Raw genomic sequence first — 19183 nt, 5'->3', positions numbered from 1 at the left:
GGACCAGCTGTGAGAGGGGACTCTTTCCTTTGCTCAGCTCTTAGCATCGCAGGGCTTTGTAATGGTAAGAGTTGGTGTCGCGATTGTTTAGATGCTTCCAAAACTTGATTGTCCTCTTTGATATTTTGATTAATAATGGATATTGATCTAATTCTGCCCTGCATGCATTGTTTGTTGTCTCTGTAAAATCTCTAAAATAAAATAAAAATGTCATGAGTAAATTGATGGGTTGCTTAATTACAGTTTTTCTCAATTGCTAACTCACTAAAACTGGATCTTTGAGCAAAAACTCCCAAGTGATTACTTCAGCTCACAGAGGACCAACACATCTCTCAAAACTAAAAACACTTTTCACTTGTTTTAGCCCATGCTGCAGATGCTCAAATGTTTCCTGCAAATCTCTACAAACAAGTGCCCTCATGAATCAGTGGTTACATGCTGTGCTCTTACAACAAACATACACAACCTAAACTCAGGTCACACCTTTCTCCAGATGTAAACACAAATCAGTCACCATCTCAGGATCAATCAATAGGGCCACAGATTGTGTCTGTGAGCTTCTGAACAATGGATTCTCAAAATGAACAAGCTGCCCAGTGAGCTAGAGTGCTGAAGTGCCCTACTGTAAATTACTGTATTACCTACCTTACTGTATTTACAATATATATACCATTTTTTGTTGAGCATTTTTGAGCTTGATGCTCTGGCCGAACCGCACGAATATGTCTTTGTTGACGTGACAGAGTTTAACCTGACAAAAAGGCAGAGCAGAGGAAGAAATATAATTGGCTAGCATGTCATTGTTGAGGTGCCAGAACAACGAGGAGGCAACGTGAGCCAATGTGCCTCCATCAGCCAGTGGGGCGTCTTCCACCGCCTTGCCTTACAACATGGTACACCTGGTTGCATTCCTAAATAACATGGAAAACAACATGGTACACCTGGTTGCATTCCTAAATAACATGGAAAACAACATGGTACACCTGGCTGCATTCCTAAATAACATGGAAAACAACATGGTACACCTTGTTGCATTCCTAAATAGCACGTGGAAGGGTAATTTTCTTTACTGATTCTTAATTGACAATGTGTGTTAACATAAATTCAATCACATGATTACAAATAACCTTTTAGTGATAGTCCTTATTACTATTAAACCACTTTCTGAATTAAGTGGTTATTATGAGTCTTTCTCTGTCTCTCTCCAGCAGACAGACAGCCTTTGACCGTAATGTCTCTGCTTCTCAGCTAGCACATTCTGGTCTTACAGCAAAGTCAACAAGGGGTATTCAGAAGACATGAAGCCATTTATACTGATAAATGTTTGTGGTCAGCTTCATGTCTTTTTGTTTTGGTAAAGCCCCCCTTCTGGAAAATTGTGGATATGAGTCTTACTGTGTCTGATTCAAATCAGAAAGCCGGTAAGCTTTCTCACTTTCTGTTATTTCTTTGCAAATAAATACGAAAGTTAAACTCAAGTATAGCTATCGTTGTTTTTACTGGGATCTGTTTCATCAGACGATGCTCACCTGTGAAATGTTAAAAAGGGCATTTTTCCCACACAGTTTGGCGATGAGGATTGGATCGCTAACGTGGTTCTTCCCTAGACAGAACAGTCTCGGAGTCTGTGACGTGGACAGACAGTATACACTGCCAGGGGTTAGAGTCCCTTGAACCGAAAAACCCACCCCACGAAGGGATTGTAAGCAATCGCCTCTGGGGAAGGATGATGGTATCCGGAGAGCCAGGAGCGACTACGGGTAATCCCTTATCGGCGGACACGCGAACGTGTTCACCACAAAATCCCAGGAGGTGAAAGAAACAGAAAATAACTTGGAGACAAACTCCGACCAAATTAGACAAACAGCCCAAAAAACGGCTAAAGGAAAACAAAGCGACCCTTAAAAACCAGGGCGAACAACCCAACCAAAATGAGTGCAAAAGGCGAGCACTGCAAACCCCAGACCGGGGACCAAAATAAAAGTACAACCTAGTATAAAACACTAGGCAAGGAAAATAAAGAACCTTGAGATGCAGCTCAGGAAAAAACAAACCAAAATACAAAAACGTCCCTCACCCACAAGCCCACACGAGCTAGAAATAAAATCAAAACAAAACAAAGAAACTTTAGGAAGGCATCAGCAGTGCACACAGCACGAGCAAACTGAACACCTGCCTTACCTTTTCTTAAGAACGTGACAGAAACCCGAACCTGCACGATACCTGACTCAAATACACACAGAGTCTACCGCGTGCTTACCAGCTTGGTGCAAGAGTGAACAGTTGACACCAAAGCGCCGACCGGCGACGCCTGTCGGCCAGCCTCTTCTGGGTGGCAGTAGCCCGTAAGAGTGCAGCCCGCACCTTATTCCAGGTGGCCCGGCACCGCCAAACAAAAACCTCTGCAGAGGGCACTTCAGCCCCCCTCTCCAGTTCCGGGAACAGTGGCGGAGCGGAACCAAACTGATTCTCGAAGGGCGAGAGCGCTGTGGAGGCGTTCCGCAGAGTGTTGTGAGAGTACTCCGCCCACGTGAGCCCTGTGGAGGTGTTCTGCAGAGTGTTGTGAGAGTACTCCGCCCACGTGAGCCCTGTGGAGGTGTTGAGTGTTGTGAGAGTACTCCGCCCACGTGAGCCCTGTGGAGGTGTTGAGTGTTGTGAGAGTACTCCGCCCACGTGAGTCCTGTGGAGGTGTTGAGTGTTGTGAGAGTACTCCTCCCACGTGAGCCCTGTGGAGGTGTTGAGTGTTGTGAGAGTACTCCTCCCACGTGAGCCCTGTGGAGGCGTTCTGCAGAGTGTTGTGAGAGTACTCCTCCCACGAGAGCCCTGTGGAGGCGTTCTGCAGAGTGTTGTGAGAGTACTCCTCCCACGTGAGCCCTGTGGAGGCGTTCTGCAGAGTGTTGTGAGAGTACTCCGCCCACGTGAGCCCTGTGGAGGTGTTCTGCAGAGTGTTGTGAGAGTACTCCGCCCACGTGAGCCCTGTGGAGGCCAAGCAAAAACCTCTTCTCTCGGCCTGGGACAGCGACCGCGAAAAAAACGCACAGGGATGCACACTCTGGTCCTGGGGAGACCGTTGCGAGAGAATGGCGCCCACCCCCAGCTCGGAGGCATCGACCTCCACAATGAATGGGAGAGACGGGTTCGGAGTTATTAAGAAGGGCTCAGAACAGAACCTTCTCTTTAACTGGACGAACGGCGCCTCCGCACGGGGATTCCACACAAAGCGCGCCGGAGCAGTCTTTCAGGTGAGCAGTGATGGGCGCGACCACAGTGCTAAAGTTACGAATGAACCGGCGGTAAAAATTGGCGAACCCTAGGAATCTCTGCACCTGCTTAATAGATTCAGGGGTGGGCCAATTCCTCACAGCTGTTCCTTTCGCTGGGTCCATCTTGGTCTTACCAGCTCGGTCAGGACCAGTGTCACGTGCCGAATGTGCTCAGAGATATTGGTGGAGAAAATTAAAATATCGTCCAGATAAACGAACATGGACTTCTCCAGCATCTCCCTGAGCACATCATTAACCAGCGCCTGAAATACTGCGGGGGCGTTAACGGCATGACCAGATATTCATAGTGGCCTGTGTGCGTGTTAAAAGCCGTTTTCCACTCATCGCCCTCACGTATGCGTACAAGATTGTACGCATTACGGAGGTCGAGTTTGGTAAAAACGGATGCCGTCTGCAGGCGCTCGAACGCTGAGTTCATCAGCGGCAGTGGGTACCTATTTTTAATGGTAACGGCGTTTAACCCCCTGTAATCAATGCAGGGCCTTAGACTCCCGTCTTTCTTTTTAACAAAAAAGAATCCGCCCCCACTGGTGACGTAGACGGTCTAATAAACCCATTCGCTAATGCGTCGCGAATGTATTCCTTCATGGCCCCGCCCTCCGGCACAGACAGCGAATAGAGCGCACCTCTGGGCGGGACTGTACCAGGGTATAGCTCAATCGCACAGTCATATGACCGGTGTGGAGGTAACGCAGTTTAGTTGTTTACTGAATAGCACAGTCATATGACCGGTGTGGAGGTAACGCAGTGGTTGTTTACTGAATAGCACAGTCATAGGGCCGGTGTGGAGGTAACGCAGTTTAGTTGTTTACTGAATAGCACAGTCATACGGCCGGTGTGGAGGTAACACAGTGGTTGTTTACTGAATAGCACAGTCATACGGCCGGTGTGGAGGTAACGCAGTGGTTGTTTACTGAATAGCACAGTCATAGGGCCGGTGTGGAGGTAACGCAGTGGCCCGTTGTTTACTGAATAGGGGGGAGAGAGAAAGTACGCCACTTGAGGTTACCTAGGCTAACTAGGAAAGCTGCAAGTCCGGCCCAGCCAAGTACACATTCTGCTTCACTGTGACGCTGATCGCCCTTTTCAACAAACATGGATGCATTACAGGACATGAGACTTGAAGTAGCAGGGTTACTCTGTACACTTACTATTCTGACCGTATGTGATTCTCTGGGTGTGCCTGTAGAGAATACTTCAGATAAAAGTTGCTTATTTCTGGTCTCACATTGACAAAGATGAAATAGGGGAACTGGAAGACAAGGGTATGTCCCTTTCCCTTAGCCTTAGAGACAAAATAGTGGAAATGAAGGTGTCCCCTGATTATCCAATACCAGCTAAAGACCCACCAGACACTAACCCAACAGACCCAAACAATCCAGAAGCCCAGCTATCAGAGCAGGAAAAACTTCAAAAACAGATCGAAGCCCTACAGATAGCTTTACAGTTATCATTACAAGTCCAGCCACGTGCAGGTAGGGAGCCAACAGAGGTGCACAATCAGAACGCCCCCCAGAATTGTGTCCCCACTCAAAACCCTGCACAATTACCAGTTAATCCATGGCATAGGGAATTCAAAATATCAGGCCAGATCGGTGAGCCAGGTCAAAAGGATAAACTTACATTTTCTAGTCTAGCCCACCAAATAGAAGCTGGACTGAACAAAAGAGTCCCTGATTATGAGATAGCCGTCATCAAGGCCATTGCCCCAGGCTTGCAGTTGCGCAGCTATTTAGAGGGGAAAGCAGACTTAACCCTCCCCGTGTTAAGGAGAATTCTTCAATCTCACTATCAAGAAAAAGGCGCAACTGAATTGTACAAGCAACTGACCGCAGAGGCTCAAAACAGAGACTCCCCAGAACTTCCTTTTCCGTGCTCTTGGTCTGAGGCAGAAGATACTTTTTGCCTCCCAAGAGGCTGAGTCTAGTCTTAGATATGACCCTGTACTCGTGCTAAATATGTTCCTACACTCAGTCCTTACTGGCCAACAAAATGACAACATAAGGAATGACCTTAAACCCTATCTGCAGCAACCAGGAATAAATGACAAAGTGTTGTTGGAGAAATTGAACATTGCATGTATGGTCGAGGCAGAGAGACATAACAAAAAGAAGCATCATCCAGCACAGCGGTCTGTGGGGGTTCATTCAGTTCAGTGCACTGATGCTCAAATGTCGTCTGAAAAGAAAGGGAAAACAGAAAATAAAACCAAACCTGACCTGCTGACGGAACTGAAAGAAATGAAAGCTGACCTTGCACAATTACAGAACCTGGAACACGGAAGTGTGTCAGATTCCACAATCAATCCAGCAGCCCCAAATGGCCTCTTTACAAAACCTACCCACACCTGGCCTGCATAGCAGTTTCCCCCCAAGTCAGTTTGAGTATATGCCAACAGGCTACTGGCAAGATAATGGTAGAGAACGAAGAGGTGGAACCTCACAATTCCAACAAGGCTATGCACCACAGCGATACCCCCTCCCCTCATCCAGAGGCCGCCTGAGAAGGTGTGTTAGGTGTCAGCAGAGTGGCACTGATGATTTTTGCACACATTGCTGTGCATGTGGGAGCAGTGAACACTATTTTGCTGGTTGCCGAACAAGAGGAGTAAACTCAAGAAGCACTCCATTAAACAAGAGAGGGTTGCCCCCACGGGACAGGGTGTAACCTGCAACACGTTGATGTCCCACCAAAAGTGTATGCATTGTGGCATGAGGGAGCAGGAGGATAGACTGAGAGTGTGTGCCACATGTCAAAATGCGCTCTACTGCTCTAAGATTTGTCAGGTCAGTCATTGGGCCGTGCACAAGAAAAAATGATAAAAAACAAACTTTCAAATGGTAGGGAGATGGATGGAAAATCAAAGGAGAAGAAAAGTCTAAATGTAGCAGCCCTAGTTGGGAAACAATGCCTCGTAGACTGTTATTTGAATGGTAAAGAAAACAAAGCACTATGGGTTACGGGCTCCCAAGTTTGCATCATAGATGAAAATTGGAAAAACGAAGTACTCCAAAGTGTAAAACTGAGATCTGTCTCTGAGCTTATTGATGCCCCTGACACCCTCCGAATAGTAGCCGCCGATGGAGATAGCATACCCTTTCTTGGCTGGGTAGAGATCATGTTTGGACTTTCGAATGAGAAAACTGATGTAAATAACCTTATTATCCCCGTCCTAGTGATGACAGGAGGATGTTTGTCCCACCCCATTATTGGTTATAATGCCATTGAACATATTGTGAAGAGCCGTGACAGTGGGCTGCCAAATGGAACATACAATGATCTAAGGGAGATAATGAAATCAGCCTTTCCTGAACTTGGGACGTCACAAATTCAAGCTTTCATAGAGCTAGAACAAGAATATAGAGTAAAAACCCAGAGGGAAAAGGCTATTATATCAAGCCTCACGTCCATCCAAGTTGAGTGTAGAGTTAAAACAAGTCCAGCAAAGGAGGACACCTGTTTACTGTTTGAACCCAGTGTTGACCCCCAGTGGCCAGAGGGCTTGGAGCTCAGGGAGACATTAGTGCAGCTAAGAATGGGGGCCCCTCCTTACATTGTATTGGAAGCACAGAACCCCACAGGTCATGACATAGTATTGCCAGGCAAAACAGCCCTTGGCATGGCCCAGAGGGTGGGTCTGTCCAGTGCCCACTTCTGATCAGTCCTGTATCAGTGAATCAGGTCCAGTCCAGCAGCAACCAGACTGGTGATGATAACTGGGATCCCCCAGTAGATTTAACACATCTTGATGAATCTAAGAGAGAAATTGTCCAGAAGATGTTAAGAGAAGAAAGTGCCTCATTTTCACGGTCAGATGATGACATTGGATGTATAGAAAGTCTTAAAATGACAATATCTCTTCAAGATACCACTCCTGTTGTGCGGTCATACTTATCAGTGCCAAAGCCATTGTATAAGGAAATGAACGACTATCTGCACGATCTCATTGCTCAGGGATGGATAGAGAAATCAACGTCTTCTTATGCATCACCCGTTGTCTGTGTACGTAAAAAAGACGGTAGCCTACATCTTTGTATAGATTACAGAGAATTAAATAAGAAGACCCACCCCGATCGGCAGCCCATTCCAAGGGTCCAAGATATCCTTGATAGCCTCGGTGGTAACTCATGGTTCTCATCATTAGATCAGGGTAAAGCCTACCACCAGGGCTTCATGGCGAAAGAGAGCAGACCTTTACCCGCATTCGTGACACCATGGGGTTTATATGAATGGGTCAGAATCCCATTTGGATTAATGAACGCCCCAGCTGCCTTTCAGAGATGTATGGAGGAGTGCTTGGAGGGCTTGCGTGATGAGATATGTGTACCTTCCCTTGATGACATTCTTGTCTACAACAAATCCTTTCCCAACCACGTTGAACATGTGAGGAAAGTACTGCAGCAGCTAAGGCAATGTGGCATCAAGTTGAAACCCAGTAAATGTGAGGTCTTTAGGCGAGAAGTCCGTTACCTGGGTAGGATTGTATCGGCTGAGGGAAGCTAAATGGACCCAGCTGACACTACTGCAGTGAGGGCCTTGAAAGAAAAGAAACCGAGCACTGTCGGACAGTTGCGCGCCATCTTGGGACTTCTCAGTTATTATCGACAACATATAAAGGATTTCTCTAGGATTGCGGGGCCACTCTATGATCTGTTGAAGGGGGCAGCACCCAAAGATAAAAAGGAAAAAAACATCAGACTTCCTAGAACAATAAGAACAAAGGTGTTCCCTCAAACCAGCCAATACTGTGGAAAGACAAGCACCAGGAAGTACTAGAGAAACTGATTGACTGTCTGGTTGAGCCACCTGTACTTGGATTCCCAGATTTTTCAGAACCTTTCATATTTCACACAGATGCATCAGGACAAGGACTGGGTGCAGTATTGTACCAAAAACAAAGTGGTCAGTGACAGAGAAATTCCGTCACTACTTGTACTATGCCCCTTCCTTCATCATATTCAGTGATAATAACCCTCTTACATATGTAATGTCCAGTGCAAAACTTAATGCAACTGGTTGTAGGTGGGTAGCTGAACAAGGTGACTACAATTTTACAATTAGATACAGACCGGGCAAAGAGAACATAGATGCAGACAGCCTTTCTAGGATGCCCGTAGAAATTGAGAAAATGATGGAACAATACACAGTAGAATTGTCATTTGACTGTGTAGCTGCTATGATACAGGCTGGAGAACAACAAGAACAGATTCCACCGTGGACAGTAGCTGCCATTGCTCAGAATCCAGCAGAGCATGACAAGTATAACCCTCTCCCTGTTGCAGAGATTAGACAGAGTCAGCTAGATGACCCACATATTGGTCCAGTGATAAGATACAAGATGGCCAATGTGAAACCTTCAGGTCAAGCGGCCATGTCTCTCAGTGCGTACAGTAAATGTCTCCTTCGTGAATGGGAGAAACTGCACATTGATGAAACTGGTGTGCTTAAAAGAAAGACAGCAACAAGAACCCAACTTGTTTTACCAGACAAACACAAAACCCGTGTAATGGAGGAAGTGCATAACAAAATGGGCCACCGAGAGGTGGATTGCACATTATCACTGATCAGGCCCCAAATGCGTAGAGAGATGGAACATTATGTCACAAGAACATGTGCTTGCTTAAAGCAAAAGAAGCCTAGCAAAGAGACAAGAGCCCCTCTCACAAATATTGTCACAACCCATCCATTTGAGCTTGTCTCTATCGGTTTTTTGCACTTGGATAAATGTAAAGGGGGCTATGAATATATATTAGTGATTATTGACCATTTCACTCGCTTCATACAACTGTAGGCTACCAGGTCAAAGTCAGCCAAAACTGTAGCAGATGGGCTGTTCAATGACTATGCCCTTAGATTTGGATTTCCTAAACGAATACACCACGACCAAGGAGGTGAGTTTGATAACAAACTCTTAGCAAGACTGAAGAGGAATTGTGGTATTGTTAGCTCACGAACAAGTCCCTACCATCCTCAAGGGAATGGTCAGGTTGAAAGATTTAACAGGACACTACTTCAGATGCTAAAGACACTGTCCAACAAAGAAAAAGGAAATTGGAAGGACCGAGAACACAGGCACGGCCAGTCACCAGGAATACATACAAAGATGGAAGGAGCAGATGAGAGAAGCGTGTGAAATGGTGAGGGAGGGTGCAAAGAAAGCGGCAGGCCTGAGCAAGAGGACTTATGACAAGAAGTTGAGGGAGAGGGGGATAGAGGAGGGAGGGAGAGGGGGATAGAGGAGGGAGAGAGAGGGGGGTAGAGGAGGGAGGGAGAGGGGGATAGAGGAGGGAGGGAGAGGGGGATAGAGGAGGGAGAGAGAGGGGGGTAGAGGAGGGAGGGAGAGGGGGATAGAGGAGGGAGGGAGAGGGGGATAGAGGAGGGAGGGAGGGGGGATAGAGGAGGGAGGGAGAGGGGGATAGAGGAGGGAGGGAGAGGGAACGAAAGCGGAAGGGAGAGAGGGAGGGAGGGGAGAGGGAGAGAGAGGAGGGAGGGGAGAGGGAGAGAGAGGGAGGGAGGTAGGGAGGGGAGAGGGGGAGGGAGGGAGGGAGAGAGAAGAGGGGGAGGGAGGCGAGAGAGAGGGAGAGTGGGAGGCAGAGGTGGGGAGGGAGGGGAGAGGAGGAGGGGGAGGGAGAAGAGGAGGGGAGTGGGTGAGGGAGGGGAGAGAGAGACAGTGGGAGGGAAAGAGGGGGCGAAAGAGGGAGGGGAGAGGGAGAGAAAGTGGGAGGGAAAGAGGGAGTGTGGAGGAGGTATGTGGAGGTGCAGGCTGTAGAGAAGGCGTGTGGAGGTGCAGGCTGTGGAGGAGGTGTGTGGAGGTGCAGGTTGAGGTGCAGGCTATAGAGAAGGCGTGTGGAGGTGCAGGCTGTGGAGGAGGTGTGTGGAGGTGCAGGTTGAGGTGCAGGCTGTAGAGAAGGCGTGTGGAGGTGCAGGCTGTGGAGGAGGCGTGTGGAGGTGCAGGCTGTGGGGGAGGCGTGTGGAGGTGCAGGTTGTGGGGGAGGCATGTGGAAGTGTAGGCTGTGGGGGAGGCGTGTGGAGGTGCAGGCTGTGGGGGAGTTCTGTGGAGGTGCAGGTGGAGGTGCAGGCTTTGGGGGAGGTGTGTGGAGGTGCAGGTGGAGGTGCAAGCCATGGAGAATATGTGTGGAGGTGCTGCACTTGAATACATCCCAGGGAGGATCAGGCATACCAGGACATATTTCCCACGCTGCCTTGAAAGAGCGAACATCATGTGTGATGTGGATGACATTATGTGGCCTGACCCAGCCCAGAGACAAGACAGGAGTTCCTTTTTTTGAATGCTACTCCTCTTTTAAATGACTACAGTTTTTTGTTCCTTCGACGGTGTTGTGTTTACTGGACAGTACTTTTCACTCAGCATCACTTTTCAGTCCTGCAAATTAAATATCTGGAAGTTTGCACACTTCCTCGTTTGTTAGTAGTGTAACATTGTAAAGATCAAAATCTGAGAACCAGAAAATAAGCATATGAATCCTAACTCACTGCTATAAAAAGTTGTGAATTTATTGCTGTCAGTTTATCTGACTGGTGTGTTGGGGGTAGTCTACATTTTGATGGCTTGTTTGTGCCATATGAAGGCAAAGTTTAATTTTGATGAAAGAGTATATGTTTTTTTGAAGATAATTTGAGTTTGGCATGGGATTGGGTTAATAGTTTTGAGAAAAGGTTGAATTGTTTTATGAAATGTCTCTTAGCAATTGCAAAAAAAATCATTATAAGCCTAATATCGAATCTTCAGCCCCCTCTAGTGGTTGTAATATACACTTTATATTGAGACTATAATAGTTTCAGGCTAATCTGTTTTCAGAACAAGCAGGCCTATTGATTGTTGATTGATTTATGTGGCACACAACTTTATTTCTATTAAATTAATTATTTGATCTCATGCGCAGCAGTGGGGAACGATAACATGCACAACTGTAGGAACAGCAACAAGTGCTTGAAGATACATCCTATGAGTGAAATAAAAATCCATCAACACTGCTGACAGGGGTCATCAAAATGCCATGTCAAACATGGGCAGCCTAGCGCCTAGCCCAAGTGGCTAAGGTGCTTCACTGAGACCCGGAAGGTTGGTGGTTCAAGCCCCAGTGTGACCACAATAAGATCTGTGCAGCTGTGTGTCTGTCTGTGCCGTGGATCTTTCTGCCTCCAAACTCCCTTCAAACTAAATCTGGTACAAAGAAAAGGTGAGGGGATCATGGCTGTACCCATTTTACACAAAACTGCCATTTTAGACATTCCATCAACATTCCCCTGAACAGGATAATATTATCCTTTCTTAGTTTTGGATTGGTGTTTCAGTTATTTATATAATGTCCAACAGGGGGAAGCATTTAGCCACTTACAAAATGTGTCACCTTGCAGACCTGATACACCTGTTAAACTCCATGATCAAAACAAGCATGTACAATGCAGAAGTACAGGTAAAAAATAATTTGAATATCTGAGATGCATGTATGCATACACAACTCACACACACATACAAGCACACATGCATGCACACATACACACACACAAACACACACGCATGCAAACACACACATATATGCACATGCACATGCACACCACACACACACATACATCCACACATGCATGCAAACACACACAGAGGCACACAACTTTGATTTCTGGGACATGTGGTGCAACATAACACACAAGCTAAACAATAAAATGAAATATAAATGCAGAAGGTAAAAACAGAAACCAAATGAAGGTGAGGTACTGTAGACTGCACAGAAACTTACTGGAAACAACCTACAGTTCAGTCCAGTGACCTTGTGTAATGTTTTAAAGTCACAATCATTTGGCCCAGTTATAATAATTAAAGAACCTCTTCATGTGTGAGAAAATGTGTGTTGAGCAAAAAGTATGTGTTCATAATAAATTACCTGCATTAGTTATCTCATCCCAGGCTAATATAACATAATCTGGTAGTGCACGCATGCGACATTGATTCTGGAAAATAGAGCCTTCTGCACTTGAATAAGGGGCTTCACCCCTTCAAACAAGCTCCCTGTTGGATAGTAGAGAACAGTATAAGCTTTCTAACAGTGTATGGCATGTTTGATTTTAAGTCAGTTACATGCACACCAACCTTGCATAGACTTCAGCGTAACAGAGGGAATGTTTTCTTCAATGCAGATTTGCATACCCAGCCATGGACTATGTAGTAATATACAATCACTCGTTGAGGTATAATTGTTGTTTTTGTATTTTGCAGAGTGGGCGAATTTGGGGAGTGGGTGAGAAGAGCAGCAAGAAGTATGAAGTCTAGCAAAGACACATAGGAACTGACACACAGAGACCATTTTACATGCTTACATACTTACACACATACTTATACACAGCCACTGTTTTACATGCTTACATACTTACACACATACTTATACACAGCGACTGTTTTACATGCTTACATACTTACACACATACTTATACACAGCCACTGTTTTACATGCTTACATACTTACACACATACTTATACACAGCGACTGTTTTACATGCTTACATACTTATACACATACTTATACACAGCCACTGTTTTACATGCTTATATACTTACACACAGTGACCATTTAACATGCTGTATTACTGTTCAAATTATTCTTGCTTTTGTGTCCCTTTTAATCTTCTTTTAGGGACATTGTTATGAATTGAAGGTTATTTTCATTGTGTTTCTGTAAATACCTTCTTTTAAATCTATGAAATCTCTTTCTCTCTCAATCTCTCTCTCTGAAAAGCAGAATGGTCATTTCTGCAGGGGTGTCACCGGCCGTTTGGCAGGAATAGATCAGCATGTTTATGATCGGCCCAGTCAGTGTTTGTGCACAAGGAAGAATATTTAAAATTTCAGATCCCCTCCTGCCATTTGCAAGTTACATTACTTGTCATTTGGCTGAGGCTTTTATCCAAAGTGACTTACAGTTGATTTAGATTAAGCAGGAGACAATCCTCCCTTGGGGCAATGCAGGGTTAAGGGCCTTGCTCAAAGGCCCAAGGGCTGTGTGAAACTTATTGTGGCTAAACCGGGGTTCAAATCACACAGTCCTTCAGTAAATCTGCCCTTTGTCCCATAAGATTAAATAGTCTGCCCTCTCTGCTCAGCCTGCTCTGCTCAGCCTGGCCTCAGTCCAACACCACACCTCCAAGAGCTATTTGCACAAACAGGAAGTCTCTGCCACTCTCTGTTACGCAGTTTCAGAGAAACGAAACATTACTCAATCTCTTTCACAAAAACGAAACTTAGCACTGTGTCTGTCAGAAAGGCACAGACAAAATCTGTCTCTGCCAGAGAAACAAAGCTTAACTTTCTCAGTGTGAGCAGTGAAATGGCTGAGGCTAATACCTTGGTGGATCAGGACCAGTTCAGCTGTTCAATCTGTCTGGATATACTGAAGGATCCGGTGACTATTCCCTGTGGACATAGTTACTGTATGGGCTGTATTAAGGACTGCTGGGATCAGGATGATCATATTGGTGTCTACAGCTGTCCCCAGTGCAGACAGACCATCACCCCAAGGCCTGTTCTGGGCAGAAACACCATGCTGGCTGAAGTGGTGGAGAAACTGAAGAAGACAGGACTCCAAGCTGCTCCTCCTGCTCACTGTTATGCTGGACCTGGAGACGTGGTGTGTGATATCTGTACTGGGAGAAAGCACAAAGCCATCAAGTCCTGTCTGGTGTGTCTGGCATCTTACTGTGAAATTCACCTCCAGCGTCACTATGAATCTCCTCCTCTTAAGAAACACAAACTGGTCAAAGCCACTGGAAACCTGCAGGAGAAGATCTGCTCTAATCACGACAAACTGCTGGAGGTTTTCTGTCGTAGCGATCAGCAGTGTATCTGTCTGCTGTGTGCGATGGATGAACACAGAGGCCATGATACAGTCTCAGTGGTAGCAGAAAGGACTGAGAAACAGGTAAGGACTGGAGCTCTTCACTGGCAACATAAAACATACATTTTTAACATAAACCCAAAAATACTGAAAATACCTGAGCAGTGAACATGAGAAATCAGCTGAATCATTACACTGCACTCCAACTGCATATGCCTTATTAATTAGTTTATTTTTCGTGTTTCCTTGTCTGTCAAGTTTAAAAGAGGCGTTCATTTGTTGTATTTCATGGAGTCGGTGCCCAGAATCAGGTGACACCAGAAGTGCCCTTTATTGGCTGGTGTTAGTGGCATTTATTATTTATTTATTTGTTATGGAAATTCTTTACCATTTAAAAAGGGAATTGTATTGTATTATCCACGAAAAAATAAACCTTATCAATACTTTCTAATATTACGCTCTCCAAACCACCCCCCGCCCCCTTCCAATTGGTTTTGTCTAAATCTGTCGTCGCATCTTCCGACAATCCGAGTACAATTTGTAATGAAAAGCATCGCGTCGCGAGCCCCAGTTCGTGAATAATATCACTCAGGTGGGCACGTTTTAAATTATGAAACCACGATTAAACAACAACACTTACTTTTTATCTTATATATCGGTTAAAAAGGTAGGTAGGACTTTCCAGTTGCCACGTTCACGTTGTAATTTCATCATTAGCTACGACCCTCGGAACTCGCGAGCAAGCAAGCTAGTCTAATTGTCATCAAACGACGTTATATCTTTGTATTATATTAATTTCTAAAGCAGGTAGTTACGTTTTGCATAGTTTTCGTAGTGATTAGTCAGACCATTTTCTTTGTAGCCAGTTTTCTAAAAATGTGATGTTTAGAATTGTATTATTGTTTGGGCATGTCGCAGTGTGTTTTCCTTGTTAAAACAAAAGTTTAAATCAATTTTGAATGGGAAATATGAACTCTGCTAGAATAGGCAAATACAGCTGTCTCCAATGAATGGCAAACTACTCCTCTCCTCCCTGACCCTGTGTTTAAGGTAGGTTTGTTTGTGTGCATGTTTTTGAATATAATATAATACTGCAGTTTATTTTCCTCTCAGTATGATACTCAAAAACTTCAAACTGTAGTTCAGTAGTTGTACCTTATGTCTCAATTATAAAAATATATGCAGTGTAACAAAATGATACAGAACATGAAAACAGGAGGAAGTTTTGAAACACCAAATTCAGGGGGCTTATGTATCAAGCATGTCAGAGTCGGACTGCTGATCTAGAATTGTATTACTTCTAATGAAAGGTAAAACAGGTCCCAGGCCAGCACAACTCTATGCTGACATTTTGGTTCAGGTCTAGGCTTTTAATTTGTCTTTGGGATCAACATGTCAGTCATTAATTTTGACCATCTGCTCTGCTGGTTGTTGACTGCATGGAATAATGTGTTTCAGTAGAATTGAAGCAGGTCTCATGTTATGAACACAGTGTGTGATTATGGATGGTGGTGTTGTGGCAACATCGGGGTGGGAATAGTGTGTGTCGGTGAGGTGAGAATAATGTGTTTCAGTAGAATTGAAGCAGGTCCCATGTTATGAACATAGTGTGTGATTATGGATGGCGGTGGTGTGGCAACATCGGGGTGGGAATAGTGTGTGTCAGTGAGGTGAGAATAATGTGTTTCAGTAGAATTGAAGCAGGTCCCATGTTATGAACACAGTGTGTGATTATGGATGGTGGTGTTGTGGCAACATCGGGGTGGGAATAGTGTGTGTCGGTGGGGTGATTACCCTCTGTTGGGCCGAGGCCCAAAATGTACTGCCCTGATTCCTTAGGGCTTGCTGGAGTGTCTTCACCAGTGTTTTTAAACCTGGATTGTGTGTGTTTCTTCACAGAAGCAGCTGGGGGTGACACAGAGTAAGTTCCAGCAGAGAATCCAGGAGAGAGAGAAGGAGCTGCAGGATCTGAGACAGGCTGTGCAGTCACTCAAGGTGGGTACTGACCAGAGGAGAAGACAACAGCTGGCTGCTGGAAGAGCCATTTCAGGGCTCAGTCAGGGCTCTCCTCCAGTCAGCCAGCGAGGAGCCCAGTGTTGGGCCACTTTCCAGCCCTGTGGGGCTCAATGCCACTGAGCCACACTGTGGGGAACAGGCTGTCTGGGGTCCCAGTAAGAGCTGAGTGAAAGGCCTAGTTAAAATGTACAACCCTCCTCCTTCTGTTTCTCCTAACAGCGCTCTGCACAGACAGCAGTGGAGGACAGTGAGAGGATCTTTACTGAGCTGATCCGCTCCATTGAGAGAAGGCGCTCTGAGGTGAAAGAGCTGATCAGAGATCAGGAGAAGGCTGAAGTGAGTCGGGCTGAAGGACTCCTGGAGCGACTGGAGCAGGAGATTGCTGAGCTGAGGAGGAGAGAGGCTGAGCTGGAGCAGCTTTCACACACAGAGGATCACATCCATTTCCTCCAGGTAACATCACTGGCTCTCTGACAGTCTGCACTGTGTACACTGTACATACATGGTGAGGTGTGTTCCTCTTTTACAAAGATCTGCTCCTGGTATCTGCACAGGAATCTGTGTTCACTGTCTGTCTCTTTCTGTCTGTCTGTCTGCAGAGCTGTCAGTCCCTCTGTGCCCCTCCTGGACCTGGAGACTTACCCAGCATCACTGTCAGTCCAAACGTCTCTTTTGAGGCTGTGAGGAAATCTGTCTCTGAACTGAAAGAGCGACTGGAGGATGTTTTCAAGGCGGAGTTCAAAGTTTGTGGAAGAGGTTGGTGGACAAACCCTGCTGCAGAAAGTGTGTTTAGTCACTGCACACAACACAGTGGTGAGGTGATCTGCCTAAGATTCACTCTTACAACATGAAAGGAACTTACACACATTATATATCATTAACCATGGTGCGGTATTTGGGTCTGTTTTCAATGTTTATTAAAATAAAAATGATACATTGGTATCACCTGGTCCCACACTGTTGTGGGATGGCATTCCACTCCTCAACCAGGATGTGTTGCAAGTCACCCAACGTGGTTGTGTTGGTCACTCTAGCACGAACTGCATGCCCCAGCTGATCCCACAAGTGTTCAGTTGGGTTGAGGTCAGGGCTGTTGGCAGGCCATTCCATTCTCTCTACTCCCAAATTCTGGAGGTAGTCTCTGATGAACCCCGCTCTGTGGGGGCGAGCGTTGTCATCTTGGAGGATGGAGTTCGGTCCCAGACTGTGGAGATATGGGATTGCCACTGGTTGCAGAATCTCATCTCGATATCTCTCTGCATTGAGATTGCCTCCAATGATGACAAGCCTGGTTTTTCCAGTGATGGAGATGCCGCCCCACACCATCACACTGCCTCCACCAAAAGGTGTTCCTCTATCGGTGCAGCAATCAGCATAGCGTTCTCCCCGTCTTCTCCACACTTTGACCCTACGATCCAACTTCCGTAGGCAGAATCTGGCCTCATGGCTGAACATAGCGTTCCTCCACATGTTCAGGTTCCAGTGCAGGTGTTGCTGACACCAGTGCAAACGGGCCTGACGGTGAAGGGCAGTCATGGCAGGCCTCCTGGCAGCCCTATGAGCCCGGAGGTTGGCTGCGTACAGTCTGTTCCGGATTGTCTGGGCAGAAAGCCGTGTGCCATATCGTCCTGCAAACCTTGACTGCAGATCTGTAGAAGACAGCCTACGGTTCCTAAGTGCTGAAAGGGTGAGGAACCGGTCTTCTTGGGACGCCCACTTCACAGTCTGTCTCTGACATCGCCCGTTTCATGAGATTTGGCACATTTTTCATGAGCGCAACCCACATACTCAGCTGTGCTGCTCATCCCACAAATGCATGTTTCTTACAAATGGGGCAGAATTTAAAAGGGAAATGAACAGGCTTTCCAACGGTATAAAATGTGTTGCCAAGAAGCATTGTTCCAACAGAGAAATAATCTACCATACACAAATTTCCAAACTTTTTGTTTGGTGTTTATTATTAATGAGAGGGGTGAGTGACATTTCAGTCTGTCTCACAGGTTATATATTATTAATGAGAGGGGTGAGTGACATTTCAGTCTGTCTCACAGGTTATATATTATTAATGAGAGGGGTGAGTGACATTTCAGTCTGTCTCACAGGTTATATATTATTAATGAGAGGGGTCAGTGATATTTCAGTCTGTCTCACAGGTTATATATTCCTTGGTCCTGGAACGAGCTTCAGGCCAAACTCAAACTTGATTCTCTTATTTCATTAAACAATTTTAATTTGAGAATAATGCATGTTCTCATGTTAAGATGCTACTGCTTTAAGTTGGACGGATATGTTTAATTCACTGTTTCCCTGTGTTATGTTCTGTCATATTGTATGTATTGTAATGCACTTTGTACTGTATATACCTACATAATTATGTATATTATTGGAATGGATCCGTGATTGTGATTCTGGGATCTTATGCTGCTGTTTGACCCTGTCTTGGCTCGGTCTCATTTGTAAAAGAGGTTTTAATCTCAATGTGACTTCCTAGTCACATAAAGGTTTATATATTACAGTGTGGAGGGACATTTCAAGTGCTCACAAGCTCCAGATGATCCAGAATATCACAGAGGTGTTCAGGGTGAATAGGGATGAAATCTATAAAAGTACCCAGTATGTTAGGGGCAGTTCTTCTGGCTAGGGCATAACCCTAAATGTTTTCAATGAAAGCTTTGTTTAATCTTGAGAGAACAAACTACAGTATGACCAGTATGTCTTTGTTTACTAGGATGCAAGATACTGCATAGAGATGAGAGGAGAGAACACAAGTCAAATTCCTCAGTAGTTTTATGATGAAACCATCCTGTCTCCTCTCTCTGCTCTGTTTTAGTGTAACATTTGAGACCCATTCTGATACTGTATTCTGGGTGACATCAGTTGTCATGTACTTGCAGATTGAAACAAGCATTCAATTTCTCTAGGATCTCAGAAAAAGGTTCATCTTTTTATCTTGTGATCTCTCTCTCCACAGTGGAAGAAGTCTCTGTTCTAGAGCCCCAGACCAGACAGGACTTCTTACAATGTGAGTCTGTAATT

At 45.5% G+C, this 19183-nt stretch overlaps 1 protein-coding gene across 1 annotated transcript in view; it reads left to right on the top strand.

The window, feature by feature from the left end:
* The first annotated feature begins 13462 nt into the window (after nt 1–13462).
* LOC133138689 (E3 ubiquitin/ISG15 ligase TRIM25-like) overlaps nt 13463–19183 on the top strand; it is a 7497-nt gene continuing 1776 nt past the window's right edge. The window contains exons 1-5 of the mRNA XM_061257645.1: nt 13463–14215; nt 16031–16126; nt 16367–16600; nt 16747–16903; nt 19119–19169. Of these exons, the coding sequence (XP_061113629.1) occupies nt 13625–14215; nt 16031–16126; nt 16367–16600; nt 16747–16903; nt 19119–19169 (1129 nt within the window). The 5' untranslated portion in view covers nt 13463–13624. The remainder of the gene's footprint in view (nt 14216–16030; nt 16127–16366; nt 16601–16746; nt 16904–19118; nt 19170–19183) is intronic.

This window comes from Conger conger, chromosome 10, assembly GCF_963514075.1.
Source record: "Conger conger chromosome 10, fConCon1.1, whole genome shotgun sequence".
Taxonomy (NCBI): Eukaryota; Metazoa; Chordata; class Actinopteri; order Anguilliformes; family Congridae; genus Conger; species Conger conger.
The sequence above is the reverse complement of the archived record's forward strand: the minus strand, read 5'-3'. Positions and strand labels throughout refer to the sequence as shown.